The 15,884-nt window shown below is 47.0% G+C and overlaps 1 protein-coding gene and 1 pseudogene across 1 annotated transcript; one reads left to right on the forward strand and one right to left on the reverse strand.

Moving 5' to 3' along the window:
• Positions 1 to 213: 213 nt before the first annotated feature.
• Positions 214 to 2,296, forward strand: LOC110524950 (annotated as a pseudogene).
• Positions 2,297 to 8,676: 6,380 nt separating this feature from the next.
• cd209a (CD209 antigen-like protein A) lies at positions 8,677 to 9,722 on the reverse strand. Its single transcript, NM_001281394.2, is given in 1 exon segment — positions 8,677 to 9,722. A coding segment is annotated over 1 exon segment (651 nt). The 5' UTR covers positions 9,632 to 9,722; the 3' UTR covers positions 8,677 to 8,980.
• Positions 9,723 to 15,884: the final 6,162 nt, after the last annotated feature.

A 15,884-nucleotide genomic window follows, 5' to 3' on the forward strand; every position in this document is an offset into this window, starting at 1 on the left:
CCAAAGAATTGTCACCTGGGACTGAACGAGGCTGAATACCTTGGTTACACCATTGGCAGTGGTCTGATCAAACCATAAGTGGAGAGGACCCGGGCCATCTGGGAGTGGCTGCTGCCCTGGGACAAGAAGGGAGTCTGCTCCTCCCTGGGCCTAACGGGTTACTACAGACGGTTCATCCCATACTACAACACCATTGCCACCCCACTGACCAACATGACAAAGAAGAGAAACCCGGTGAGTTTGGTATGGACATCTGAAGCCAATGGGGCGTTCCTCCACCTCATAGACACACTGCTCAGAACCGGTGTTGAGAGCCCCCGATTTTCAGCAGCCCTTCACTGTTCACACCGACGTCTCCAGCACCGGCTTGGGGGCTGTACTGTCCCAAGGGGACGGGGTGGAGGAACGTCCCGTCCTATACGTAAGCCGCAAGCTGTCCGACCGGGAGCGGAAGTACGTGACGATAGAGAGGGAGGCACTGGTAATTAAGTGGGCCCTAGAATACTTGAGGTAGTTCCTCCTTGGGAGGCGATTCTGGCTGGTCACGGATCATGCACCCCTCCAGTGGTTGGCGAGACATGAACAGACGATTAACAAGATGTTTCCTGTCGCTCCAACCATTTTAATTTCCTAGGTGGTTCACCGATTGGGGAGAGCACACAGAAATGCAGTCGCGCTATCCCGTCGAGACCCTGAGGTCTCGTCTGACGCACGCCCCTCTGTGTTGATCTTGGGAGGGAAGGCATGTGAGAGTTCAGTGACCAGCCGTAGGAAGAAGACACGACAGCACCCTCCTCCGGGGATAGATGCTCGGTGTAAAGCAAATTAGTAAACACCTAGGCCCACTAATTGCTTTGTGTCTTCCTCTATATAGGTTTGCCAGGAGAGGAGCTGAGGGAGAATAGAGACTGCAACCTGGGAGGACGTCAGATTTTCCTATCTCAGAGAAAGCTTTGTTTACTGGGGCACCTTGTCTCTCTGTTAACTAAGGCAGGCTTTAGGTAGAGCGACGTGTTCCTCCTGTAACTATTATGTGTAGTCAATAGTTGATATTGAAATGTATTTTAATTGGTAACTCTGGGTCTTCCTTTCCTGTAGCGGTCCTCGTGAGAGCCAGTTTCATCATAGAGCTTAATGGTTTTTGCGACTGCACTTGAAGAAACTTTCAAAGTTCTTTAAATGTTCCGTATTGACTGACCTTCATGTCTTAAAGTAATGATGGACTGTCGATTCTCTTCGCTTATTTGAGCTGTTCTTGCCATAATATGTACTTTGTCTTTTACCAAATAGGGCTATCTTTTGTATACCAACCCTACCTTGTCACAACATGTCTGATTGGCTCAAATTAAACAGGAAAGTAATTCCACAAATGAACTTTTATCAAGGCACACTTGTTAATTGAAATGCATTCCAGGTGACTATCTCATGAAGCTGGTTGAGAGAATACCAAGAGTGTGCTAAGCTGTCATCAAGGCAAAAGGTGGCTACTTTGAATAATATTATTTTATTTGTTTAAAACTTTTTTGGTTACTACATGATTCCATATGTGTTATTTCATAGTTTTGACGTCGTCACTGTTATTCTACAATGTAGGAAATAGTGAAAGTTAAGAAGAACCGGCTTCAACATTGAGTGTCTTCCGCTGCCGAGGAGAGCGCACCACTAGTGGGCCTTGTCACGAGGAGTCGCCCAGAGTCGCCCAAAACCACTGCAAGTTCTTCCACGAGCCCGTCATCACCCTCTTTAACCACACGGCCACCTTCAGCCAGCACTCCCAGCTGCCCCTAACCTCCCAGCACCTGGAGAACCTGGAGGTCCTGACCACCCAGACCTACCTGGTGTCCCTCAACCAGAAGAACGAGCTAAGGAAAACACTAGCCCCGGTGGTGTACGTCCAGTCAGACTGCGACCCTCCGTCGGGCCGGGATGCCTATGTGAGTGAGTTAATGAAGCACATCAGGGTTGATTCCTAAAGACCTGCCTTCTCATCTGAGGGACTCGATTGCCATGGAGGAGCAGGCCTTCTACCAGATCCTGGCCCAGTACAAATTCATTCTGGCCTTTCAGAACGCTGTCTGTGACGACTACATCACCGAGAAACTATGGAGGCCTCAAGCTTGGGGTGGTTCCTGTGTATTACGGTGCTCCCAATGTTCGGCAATGGCTGCCGAGCAACAGTAGTGCGGTTGTAGTTGTCCCAGACGAGCCCCCTGAAAAACTGTCTCTGTCTCTAAAGAGGTTAGCTGAGGACGACGGGGAGTTTGACAATATGATTAGTTTGACAGTAAATAGTTGATTATAATTAATCTTAATTTGGATCCCCATTAGCTGACGCCAGGATGACAGCTAGTCTTCTCGTGGTCCATACACAAAACTAAAAAGACAGACTTTACATTATTGACATTACAAGCCTGTAACACAATATTGTGTTAATAATAATATTCAAGCTAGAATGAAATAGACCTGCAGGAGTATATGTCATGTATTGTCATGTTGTGTCCTGTTTCTGTCCTTTCTCTTCACCCTGTCTCCCCCTGCTGGTCGTTTTAGGTTACCTTTTCTCCCCCTCTTTTCCCCCAGCTGTTCCTTGTCTCCTCCTAACTACCTCGTCACCCCTTTTCCCACCTGTTCCCTTTTTCCCTCTGATTAGTCCTCTATATCTCTCTCTGTTTTTGTTCCTGTCCTTGTCGGATTCTTGTTTGTTGTGTTTCATGCCTGAACCAGACTGTCGTCATGTTTGCTGTAACCTTGTCCTGTCCTGTCGGAATCTGCCGGTCCATCTGAGCCTACCTATGTTTGGTAATTAAAGAAGCTCTGTTTAAGTTAATTCGCTTTTGGGTCCTCATTCACGCACCGTATCAGAAGAATCCGACCAAGAATGGACCCAGCGACTTCGGATCCTCTCCACTCAGCCGTCGAGATCCAGGGAGCGATGCTAGGCAGACACGAGCAGGAATTGTCTGCTGCTCGACATGCCGTTGAGACCCTGGCCACCCAAGTCTCCAACCTCACAGAACAGGTTCACCATCTCCGCCTCGATCCACCGGCCACTTCCAGGGCTTTCGAATCTCCGGAGCCCAGAATCAATAACCCGCCGTGTTACTCTGGGGAGCCCACTGAATGCCGCTCGTTCCTCACCCAGTGTGATATTGTGTTTTCTCTCCAGCCCAACACTTTCTCCAGGAGCACTGCTCGTGTCGCCTACGTCATATCTCTCCTTATTGGACGGGCTCGTGAGTGGGGCACGGCAATCTGGGAGGCAAGGGCTGAGTGTACTAACCAGTATCAGGACTTTAAGGAGGAGATGATACGGGTTTTTGATCGATCTGTTTTTGGGGAGGAGGCTTCCAGGGTCCTGTCTTCCCTATGTCAAGGTAATCGATCCATAACAGACTACTCTATTGAGTTTCGCACTCTTGCTGCCTCCAGTGGCTGGAACGAGCCGGCTTTGCTCGCTCGTTTTCTGGAGGGTCTCCGCGCAGAGGTAAAGGATGAGATTCTCTCCCGGGAGGTTCCTTCCAGCGTGGATTCCTTGATTGAACTCGCTATTCGCATTGAGCGACGGGTTGATCTTCGTCACCGAGCTCGTGGAAAGGAGCTCGCGTTCTCCGTTGCCCCCCTCTCCGCATCACTACCATCTTCCTCTGCCGGCTCGGGTGCTGAGCCTATGCAGCTGGGAGGTATCCGCATCTCGACTAAGGAGAGGGAACGGAGAATCACCAACCGCCTCTGTCTCTATTGCGGTTCCGCTGGTCATTTTGTCACTTCATGTCCAGTAAAAGCCAGAGCTCATCAGTAAGCGGAGGGCTACTGGTGAGCGCTACTACTCCTGTCTCTCCTTCAAGATCCTGCACTACCTTGTCGGTCCATCTACGCTGGACCGGTTCGTCAGCTTCCTGCAGTGCCTTAATAGACTCTGGGGCGGAGGGCTGTTTTATGGACGAGACCTGGGCTCGGGAACATGACATTCCTCTCAGACAGTTAAGGGAGCCCACGGCCTTGTTCGCCCTGGATGGTAGTCCTCTCCCCAGGATTCAGCGTGAGACGCTACCTTTAACCCTCACTGTTTCTGGTAATCATAGCGAAACCATTTCTTTTTTAATTTTTCGTTCACCTTTTACACCTGTTGTTTTGGGCCATCCCTGGCTAGTTTGTCATAATCCTTCCATTAATTTGTCTAGTAATTCTATCCTCTCCTGGAACGTCTCTTGTCATGTGAAATGTTTAATGTCTGCTATCCCTCCTGTTTCCTCTGTCTCTTCTTCACAGGAGGAGCCTGGTGATTTGACAGGGGTGCCGGAGGAATATCACGATCTGCGCACGGTGTTCAGTCGGTCCAGGGCCACCTCTCTTCCTCCACACCGGTCGTATGATTGTAGTATTGATCTCCTTCCGGGAACCACTCCCCCCCGGGGTAGACTATACTCTCTGTCGGCTCCCGAACGTAAGGCTCTCGAAGATTATTTGTCTGTAGCTCTTGACGCCGGTACCATAGTCCCCTCCTCCTCTCCCGCCGGAGCGGGGTTTTTTTTTTGTCAAGAAGAAGGACGGGTCTCTGCGCCCCTGCATAGATTATCGAGGGCTGAATGACATAACAGTGAAGAATCGTTATCCGCTTCCTCTTATGTCTTCAGCCTTCGAGATCCTGCAGGGAGCCAGGTTTTTCACTAAGTTGGACCTTCATAACGCTTACCATCTCGTGCGCATCAGGGAGGGGGACGAGTGGAAGACGGCGTTTAACACTCCGTTAGGGCACTTTGAATACCGGGTTCTTCCTTTCGGCCTCGCTAACGCTCCAGCTGTCTTTCAGGCATTAGTCAATGATGTCCTGAGAGACATGCTGAACATCTTTGTTTTCGTTTACCTTGACGATATCCTGATTTTTTTCACCGTCACTCCAGATTCATGTTCAGCACGTTCGACGTGTCCTCCAGCGCCTTTTAGAGAATTGTCTTTTTGTGAAGGCTGAGAAGTGCACTTTTCATGCCTCCTCCGTCACATTTCTCGGTTCTGTTATTTCCGCTGAAGGCATTAAGATGGATCCCGCTAAGGTCCAAGCTGTCATTGATTGGCCCGTCCCTAAGTCACGCGTCGAGCTGCAGCGCTTTCTCGGCTTCGCGAACTTCTATCGTCGTTTCATCCGTAATTTCGGTCAGGTGGCAGCTCCTCTCACAGCCCTTACTTCTGTCAAGACGTGCTTTAAGTGGTCCGTTTCCGCCCAGGGAGCTTTTGATCTCCTCAAGAATCGTTTTACATCCGCTCCTATCCTTGTTACACCTGACGTCTCTAGACAGTTCGTTGTCGAGGTTGACGCGTCAGAGGTGGGCGTGGGAGCCATTCTTTCTCAGCGCTCCCTCTCTGACGACAAGGTCCACCCATGCGCGTATTTTTCTCATCGCCTGTCGCCGTCGGAACGTAACTATGATGTGGGAAACCGCGAACTGCTCGCCATCCGGTTAGCCCTAGGCGAATGGCGACAGTGGTTGGAGGGGGCGACCGTTCCTTTTGTCGTTTGGACTGACCATAGGAACCTTGAGTACATCCGTTCTGCCAAACGACTTAATGCGCGTCAGGCGCGTTGGGCGCTGTTTTTCGCTCGTTTCGAGTTCGTGATTTCTTATCGTCCGGGCTCTAAGAACACCAAGCCTGATGCTTTGTCTCGTCTCTTCAGTTCTTCAGTAGCCTCCACTGACCCCGAGGGGATTCTCCCTGAGGGGCGTGTTGTCGGGTTGACTGTCTGGGGAATTGAGAGGCAGGTAAAGCAAGCGCTCACTCACACTCCGTCGCCGCGCGCTTGTCCTAGGAACCTTCTTTTCGTTCCCGTTCCTACTCGTCTGGCCGTTCTTCAGTGGGCTCACTCTGCCAAGTTAGCCGGCCACCCTGGCGTTCGGGGTACGCTTGCTTCCATTCGCCAGCGTTTTTGGTGGCCCACCCGGGAGCATGACACGCGTCGTTTCGTGGCTGCTTGTTCGGTCTGCGCGCAGACTAAGTCCGGTAACTCTCCTCCTGCCGGCCGTCTCAGGCCGCTTCCTATTCCCTCTCGACCGTGGTCTCACATCGCCTTAGATTTTGTCACCGGACTGCCTTCGTCAGCGGGGAAGACTGTTATTCTTACGGTTGTCGATAGGTTCTCTAAGGCGGCTCATTTCATTCCCCTTGCTAAGCTTCCTTCTGCTAAAGAGACGGCACAAATCATCATCGAGAATGTTTTCAGAATTCATGGCCTTCCGTCAGACGTCGTTTCGGACAGAGGTCCGCAATTCACGTCTCAATTTTGGAGGGAGTTTTGCCGTTTGATTGGGGCTTCCGTCAGTCTCTCTTCCGGCTTTCACCCCCAGTCTAATGGTCAAGCAGAACGGGCCAATCAGACTATTGGTCGCATCTTACGCAGTCTTTCTTTTCGCAACCCTGCGTCTTGGTCAGAACAGCTCCCCTGGGCAGAATACGCCCACAACTCTTTTCCTTCGTCTGCGACCGGGCTATCTCCTTTTCAGAGTAGCCTCGGGTACCAGCCTCCGCTGTTCTCATCTCAGTTCGCCGAGTCCAGCGTCCCCTCCGCTCAGGCTTTTGTCCAACGTTGCGAGCGCACCTGGAAGAGGGTCAGGTCTGCACTTTGCCGTTATAGGACGCAGACTGTGAGGGCTGCTAATAAGCGTAGAACTAAGAGTCCTAGATATTGTCGCGGTCAGAGAGTTTGGCTCTCCACTCAGAACCTTCCCCTTAAGACGGCTTCTCGCAAGTTGACCCCGCGGTTCATTGGTCCGTTCCGTATTTCTCGGGTCATTAATCCTGTCGCAGTTCGACTTCTTCTTCCGCGATACCTTCGTCGCGTCCACCCGGTCTTCCATGTCTCCTGTATCAAACCTGTTCTTCGCGCCCCCGCTCGTCTTCCCCCCCCCCCCCCATCCTTGTCGAGGGCGCACCCATCTACAGGGTCCGTAGGATTTTGGACATGCGTCCTCGGGGCCGTGGTCACCAGTACCTCGTAGATTGGGAGGGGTACGGTCCTGAGGAGAGGAGTTGGGTTCCCTCTCGGGACGTGCTGGACCGTGCGCTGATCGAGGATTTCCTCCGTTGCCGCCAGGTTTCCTCCTCGAGTGCGCCAGGAGGCGCTCGGTGAGTGGGGGGGTACTGTCATGTATTGTCATGTTGTGTCCTGTTTCTGTCCTTTCTCTTCACCCTGTCTCCCCCTGCTGGTCGTTTTAGGTTACCTTTTCTCCCCCTCTTTTCCCCCAGCTGTTCCTTGTCTCCTCCTAACTACCTCGTCACCCCTTTTCCCACCTGTTCCCTTTTTCCCTCTGATTAGTCCTCTATATCTCTCTCTGTTTTTGTTCCTGTCCTTGTCGGATTCTTGTTTGTTGTGTTTCATGCCTGAACCAGACTGTCGTCATGTTTGCTGTAACCTTGTCCTGTCCTGTCGGAATCTGCCGGTCCATCTGAGCCTACCTATGTTTGGTAATTAAAGAAGCTCTGTTTAAGTTAATTCGCTTTTGGGTCCTCATTCACGCACCGTATCAGTATAGTCTTTTTATATTGTGCCTATATAGTAATATTTCTGCTTCCCAAACAGGGACTTGTTCCTAAAGCCTGGCAAGCAGAGGGAAACCACCTAACGTGTCCACTTCCGAGGGTATTTGACTTTGCCTCAGGCCCTAGAAAGCGGACATCTTTGCGAGGAATTTGGACGGCCAGTTACGAGCAGTCCAAGAAAGAGGCTAGGGCATTGCGTCACTTGGCTGAGAGGAACAGGAATTTCACTGTGGAGCATTACTGGAAGCAAGTATTCACTGACTCAAACACTACTACAACTAAAACACTATAATTCACATAGAAATGTCCCTTGCTGAAATACAGTATAATTTTTCTACCCAGTGCTTTGGTGGTGGTGTGTCAAAGTTTGATCAATATCTTTAAAAATGTTATTTTACCTTTATTTAACTAGGCAAGTCAGTTAGAACAAATTATTGTTTTCAGTGATGGTCTAGGAACAGTGGGTTAACTGCCTTGTTCAGGGACAGAACGCCAGATTTGTCAGCTCGGGGTTTTGATCTTGCAACCTTTCGGTTACTAGTCCAATGCTCTAACCACTAGGCTACGCTACCGCAAAAGATTGCTTTTGCTTTGTCAACCATAGTTTTGACATCCACATTGCATCAATCTGCCTGAGGCAGAGCACTTTGAGGAAACAGTTGTGTCGTTATTTCACTGAAGCCATGAAATGTGAGTTATTATGAAAGTGAGAAAATGTCTGGTCTTTCTAACGAAACCTTCCTTAATCTTCCTTAAACCAAATACTTTCAGGAGTCTACACCTCTGTCACGTTCAGGAATAGGAATGTGTCATTCCCTGACAAATGTTACGTTTACATTTAAAGTAACAGTGTCAATTTACCATACTGCTTTTATCTCTGTTTTTACAGTAACTTTATATTGCATTTTTAAACTCTAATAAAACATTTAATTTTCCTGTTTTATAATGAACAAAAATAGTAACACAACACGCAATACCTTCAAAGATTTTACTGAGTTACATGGTGGATGGATTATCTTGGCAATGAGAAATGCTCACTAACAGGGATGTAAACAAATTTGCGCAGAGAAATAAGCTGTTTCTACGTATGGGCAATTTCTGGAATCTTTTTTTTTTTCAGCTCATGAAACATGGGACCAACACTTAAATTATTTTGTTCAGTTTATTGAATAAGCAGAAAGTACATCTTAATGTACAGCATAATGGAAGCAAAATGAACAATAACATTTCACAATAGTAATATATCAGTAATTTCAAATGAATGGATAACTAAAACTTAAATTAATTTATTGAATGATATACACATCGTGTGAAATGGTAACTGTGTGTGCATGCCTGTGCCTTTCTCTCCCTAGTCTAATGCAATGTACTATTTTACCAAAAAACATCAATCTTCAGACCATCACCATAGTCCTTTTTCAACAGCAGTGCAGAGAGAGGATCTATTATCCTATTTCTCACAGATCCAATTTTGTTTATTGGAACATTTCTCATCATTCCACCACCCTTGACTAGTTGGATGATATACAAACTCCCCACAGTCCTGGTCTGTTCCATTGTTGCCGTTGGGCTGCCCTCTCCCCCAATTCGCTGTGGTCAGTGGTGTACCATCCACCCATTTCCAGGTCCCTTCCGTAACTGAGTCAGTAAGACCAATCCAGACATTATTTTTTGTTTGGTATAATCCATTGATAAATACCTGTTCCTCTTTGCTGTTTATGATCACCAGATCTGCTCCGAACTCTTGGCATTCTTCACTGCTCTGCATCCAGGTTTTATTCTCATTGGTGATGTAGTAACAGCTGAATTCAAACTCCCTCCAGCCTTCTGGACAGCGTCTCCCTTTGATCTTCTTGTTCAGGTTTTCGTTCTCCTTCTGTAGCTGGTCTCTCTCTTTAGTCAGGTTGTTGTAACTGGTCGATTGGTTGCTCTGGTAGAAAGACAGGCTTATGATCCCAGCCAGTAGGAGAACACACAGCAACCCCAGACACACTGCAGCAGCTCTGGAGGGTCTCTTCCACCTCTGGAAATATATTGCTCCTTCTCTTGGGCTAGCCCTGAAGGAACTTGAATTGGCATATGTATTTTCATCATTCTCCATCTTGACACACTTCTGCTCAAATACAGTTAACTTCAACTGTTACTTCAGCTCTTACTGTAAGTCTAGTTCTGAGTCAAGAGTCATCCTCAGTAATAGTGGACAGGAAACAGGAAATGTACAGTTCCTCAGTGCATGAAAATGCATAATTTTCTTAGAAATGCTGTTGGGTAAATACAACCACTCTCAAATTCAAAGACAGTCCATGACTTCGACATGCTTGTTTTAATGTATATTTAAACAAAGTTGTTTATTTACTTTTTATCTTCCTCTTCAGTCATGATAGGGTTTAAACATGATAGGGTTAAACAGTTCTTCTAAACTCTTCAGTCATGATGGGGTTTAAACAGTAATACTTAACTCAAAGGGCCATGTTAGTCTAATGATTGTTGAACAGCGGGACTTTTGTTTCTTAATATGATGTACCACTGTGCCCTTTACAGGGAGCTATAGGGCTTTTAATGAGAGAGTTCACCATTATGTATCTTCAGATTCCATATTGGAATATGAGCATGGATCCATTTTTAACAGCATGAAATACTCTTAGGTATGAAACATAGCTAGACTGTATTGTTTTACTACAATATGTACCTATTATCTTAATCATTAAACACATTGATTATATGGTTATTACAACCAGTGGTGGAAAAAGTACCCAATTGTGATAATTGAGTAAAAGTATAGATACCTTAATAGAAACACAATGATCCTTTACGATAGACTGTCACGCCCTGATCTGTTTCACATGTCCTTGTGATTCTCATCCCCTTCCAGGTGTCACTTATTTTCCCCAGTATATTTATACCTGTGTTTCCTGTCTCTCTGTTCCAGTTCGTCTTGTCTGTTTCAAGTCAACCAGCGTGTTTTTCCCCATGCTCCTTACTACTCTCTCTTTCTCTCCACTCTGAACCTCCTAGATCTGGTTTTGACTCTTTGCCTGTCCACGACCATTCTCTTGCCTACCCCTTTTGGAACTAATAAATATCAAACACTGAAACCATTTCCCTCCCGTGTCTGCATCTGGGTCTGGGTCTGGCACTGAGCCCTTATAGTACGAACTGGCCATGACAGACCCAGCTCCGCCACGCTGTCTCCCTGCAGGAAGCCACCACTGGGAGACAGGAGGAGCTACTTCAGGACCTTCTGGAAGGGTTTCATTCCCTGACGGAACACCACGACCAAGGGTTTAAGGCTATTATGGAGCAAACCAGGGAGTTGGCTCATAGGCAACCTACCACCTCTGAGAACCCTCAACCACCCAGAAACCTTTGCCCTATGAGTGGTGAGTTTCTACAGCCTACCCTGGCTCCAAGGGAACGCTGCTTCCCTCCTCCGGAGCGTTATTCTGGGGGATCCTGGTACCTGCCGGGGTTTTCTTGCTCAATGCTCCCTTATTTTTGAGCTACAGCCATCTTCGTTCCCTTCGGACCGATCTAAGATAGCATATATTATTACACTAATGTCGGGAAGGGCGCTCTCCTGGGCAACGGCTGTTTGGGAGCAACAATCCGTCATTTGTCATCATCTGGAGGATTTCATGGCAGAGGTGAGGAAGGTGTTCGATTCTCTGGTATCCGGGAGAGAGACGGCCCGTAAACTTCTTGATTCCCGGAGTGTGGCAGACTATGCTGTTGATTTTCGCACGTTGGCGCGTGAGAGTGCCTGGAATACCTTTTCAATACCTTCCTTCACGGACTGTCTGAGGTAATAAAGGATGATTTAGCTGCTGGGGAATTGCCGGTGAACCTCGATTCCCTCTTCGCCCTCTCCATTAGAATTGATGGGCGGCTAAGGGAACGTAGGAGTGAGAGGAGGTCTGACCTGGGTCACACTCGTTCATCCGCAGTGGCTCGCTCATCTTCGAAGGAATCCGGAAGTCCCCGAAGGCTATTCTTCCCGAGAGGATCCGAAGACACCCGAGCCTCCTCGAGAATGATCGATGACAGGTGAGTCTGACACACCAGAAACTGGGAAGGGCTAGGTTATCGCCTAGGGAACGTTCCCGCATGCTAAGCTCCAATTGCTGTCTGTATTGTGGAGCTGTGGGGCATTATATAACCACCTGCCCAGTTAAGAGACCAGACACCTTAGTAGGTACAAGCACTGGTGAGTCTGACTGGGAATCCTCTAAGTCCCATTACCCGTACTCCTTTTTATGTGATCTTGCTGTGGGGAGACCAGTCTAAGTCTCTCCAGGTGCTTATTGACTCTGGGGCAGATGAGAGTTTTATGGACGCTACCCTGGTATCAGAACTGGTTATCACTACTCAACTCCTCTCTGTTCCCATGGATGGCAGGGCACTGGATGGTCGTTCCATTGGAGTCACGCACAGCACAATTCCCCTAAATATGCGGGTATCTGGAAACCACAGTGAGTCAATTGTTTTGGGTTTTCTTGGCTCCAAAAAAACAACCCAGATATTGACTGGACTATGAGTTCCATTCTGGGTTGGAGCCCATTTTGCCATTCACACTGCCTAAAGGCGGCACAGCCATCTCGGAAACGTCTGTCTCCAGGAATAAGTACGGCCATGGATCTCTCTGCCTTGCCTGCAGAGTATCATGACCTCCTGGAGGTTTTCAGCAAGACTCGTGCTACCTTCCTCACACCATCCCTACGATTGTGCTATTGACCTCCTCCCATGCACCACACTGCCTCTAGGTTGGCTATATTCCCTGTCCAGACCTGAGACCAAGGCCATGGAGGAGTACACCGAGGACTGGATGTTCTGCCCCTTCCAGCCAGTGTCTCCACTCTTCCAGGGCCATCTTTACAGCTAGGAGGTCCCAGTTCCCAACATCATAATTCCTTTCTGCAGAGTTGAGACGGTGGGACATGAAGGCACAAGCATTAAGCTTTTGGTCTTGGATGGATCGGGGGGGGGGGGGGGAGACCTTTTTCCTGTCCACGACCATTCTCTTGCCTACCCCTTTTGGAACTATTAAATATCAAACACTGAAACTACTTGCCTCCCGTGTCTGCATCTGGGTCTGGCCCTGAGCCCTTATATAGACGGTGTGGAATACTCAATCAGCTACCAAAAATATGTACGTTGCTTCATGGTGTGCAGAAGTGGGGGTGGTGGTGTCACTGCTTTGGTTGGACCTATTTCCTTTCAGTTGCAATCAATTCAGGAGATTCATTGAAATGTAATTTGAACAGATATTTCCTCTTTAAAAATAATTCACTTTTTGAATTAATCTCCTGGGATATATTGACAACCTGTCAACCATGACCATTATCTTTCAAGATGGTCTCCTGCAGTTAGTTTAACCTGGTAGAATTCATATTTATTCAGGAATCTGTTGCCAATTGTGGTCTAACTAACAGGCTGTAACCGTAGGAATCGGGTGCAGGCAAGGGGGAGTGACTTTTACCTTCTACAGTATGCTACTGTTCTCCTACATTTGAATTAGCTGTAACAGAGTTGAGTTGGTTGCAATACCTCCACCTCCACTAGCTTTTCGGTGTCGCAGCTGGTTAAGGATGTTTCAAGAGGGCGGGCATATGAGTCAGCTGACTGATGAGTCAACTCTTTTCCAACTTCCCGTTCTTCATTGCACCTGATGTGCATCTTTCACCCTTCTGTAGATGACTTTTGCTGGTGGAGAATGAGTCATTATTACAAGATATTCGTGCTGTTGGTATATCGAAGATGGATCTAACCTCTGGAAACCCTTCCTACTAGAATGGCTCCGGGTGTTTCCTTACTGGATTTGGATACAGACACAGGAGTCAGGTAGCCCTAAGGGGCCAATTTGCAGTTCTTTAAAGATTGCAATATGTTCAACATCATCACCTAATGTTTTGATTTTCAGGTTATAAAACTTTTGATTAAATTCAATAGCAAGATTCAAACCAGATTTTGTGAATCAATGGTCGAATTGACCAATGGTACGAATCATCACATAGCTTCCCCCTAATCATTTGTGATGAGGCCTATATACAGCCTTGTTAGCAGCCTTATTTTTACAGCATGTAGAAACAACATCAGCTGACTAGTATAACCTGCATGGCCAGTAAATGTGATGATGTCCTCATGAGCTACACTTGGTTCATCTTCATGGAGGGCTGCCAGTTTGAGGACATGTCGCTGGATGCATCCCATATGGCACTCTTTTCTCAATATAGTGCACTACTTTTGACCAGGGCCCATAGAAGAAGTGCACTATGTAGGAAATAGGGTGCCATTTGGGATGCATACACTTTCTTTGCCTCACACGAAACCCTCATCATTATTTTTATTAACTAATTAGTAACTTTCCCTTTCACTGTCTGAAGCAGAATAAAATGTATTGTGTGCCTTGGGGGATCGGGGAGAGTTCAAAGAGCAGCTCTCAGTTCAAGGAAACGTCTGACTGATAATCTAGGCTCTCTGTAGAACAGCTCAAATGTAAAGCCTTCACAAGCTGTACAAGAGTCATTACTTTAAATAGGGTTACCCTGCTTATAATTATCATATTAACTCTGACCAACAGATGGGTTTACCCTGCTTATAATTATCCTATTAACTCTGACCAATAGATGGGTTTACCCTGCTTAAATTTATCATATTAACTCTGACCAATAGATGGGTTTACCCTGCTTATAATTATCCTATTAACTCTGACCAACAGATGGGTTTACCCTGCTTATAATTATCATATTAACTCTGACTAATAGATGGGTTTACCCTGCTTAAATGTATTATATTAACTTTGACCATTAGATGGGTTTACCCTGCTTATAATTATCATATTAACTCTGACTAATAGATGGGTTTACCCTGCTTATAATTATCCTATTAACTCTGACCAACAGATGGGTTTACCCTGCTTATAATTATCATATTAACTCTGACTAATAGATGGGTTTACCCTGCTTAAATGTATTATATTAACTCTGACCATTAGATGGGTTTACCCAGCATATACAGTGCATTCGTAAAGTATTCAGATCCCCTTTTCTACATTTTGTTACGTTAGTTTTTGGGCCATTTTTGCATATTTATAGAAAAAGAATACAAACTAAAATGTCACCTGTTATATTACTATTTAGACACTTTACTCAGTACATTGTCGAAGCACCTTTGGCAGCGACCACAGCCTCGAGTCCTCTTGGGTATGACACTCCAAAATTGGCACCACTGTATTTGTGGAGTTTCTCCCATTCTTCTCTGCAGATTCTCTCAAGCTCTGTCAGGTTGGATGGGGAGCGTCGCTGCACATATATTTTCAGCTCTCTCCAGAGATGTTCGATCGGGTTCAAGTCCGGGCTCTGGCTGGGCCACTCAAGGACATTCAGAGACTTGTCCCGAAGCCACTCCTGCATTTTCTTGGCTGTGTGCTTAGGGTCGTTGTCCTGTTGGAAGGTGAACTTTCTCCCCAGTTTGAGGTCCCGAGCACTCTAGAGCAGGTTTTCATCAAAGATCTCTCTGTACTCTGTGTCGTTCATCTTTTCCTCGATCCTGACTAGTCTCCCAGTCCCTGCAGCTGAAAAATATATATGATGATGCTGCCACCACCATGCTTCACCATAGGGATGGTGCCAGGTTTCCTCCAAACGTGATGCTTGGCATTCAAGCAAAAGAGTTAATTCTTCATCAGACCAGAGAATCTTGTTTCTCATGGTCTGAGAGTCCTTTAGGTGCCTTTTGGCAAACTCCAAGTGGGCTGTCATGTGCCTTTTACTGAGGAATGGCTTCCCTTTTGCTACTCTACCATAAAAGCCTGATTGATGGAGTGCTGCAGAGATGGTTGCCCTTCTGGAAGGTTCTCCCATCGCCACAGAGGAACTATGGAGTGACCATCGGGTTCTTGGTCACCTCCCTGACTACGGCCCTTCTCCTCCGATTGCTCAGTTTGGCTGGGCGGCCAGCTCTAGGAAGAGTCTTGGTGGTTCAAAACTTCTTCCATTTTAAGAATGAAGGAGGCCACTGTGTTCTTGGGGACGTTCAATGCTGCAGACATGTTTTGGTACCCTTCCCCAGATCTGTGCCTCGACACAATCCTGTCTCAGAGGTCTACGGACAATTTCTTTAACCTCATGGCTTGGTTTTTACTCTGACATGCACTGTCAACTGTGGGACCTTTATATAGACAGCCTTTTCTAAATCATGTCCAATCAATTGAATTTACCACAGGTAGACTCCAATGAAGTTGTAGAAACATCTCAAGGATGATCAATGGAAACAGGATGCACCTGAGCTTAATTATCGAGTCTCATAGCAAAGGGTCTGAATACGATATTTCAAATGATATTTTTTATACAATTGCA

The sequence above is a fragment of the Oncorhynchus mykiss genome, chromosome 5 (genome assembly GCF_013265735.2).
Source record: "Oncorhynchus mykiss isolate Arlee chromosome 5, USDA_OmykA_1.1, whole genome shotgun sequence".
NCBI classification, from domain to species: Eukaryota; Metazoa; Chordata; class Actinopteri; order Salmoniformes; family Salmonidae; genus Oncorhynchus; species Oncorhynchus mykiss.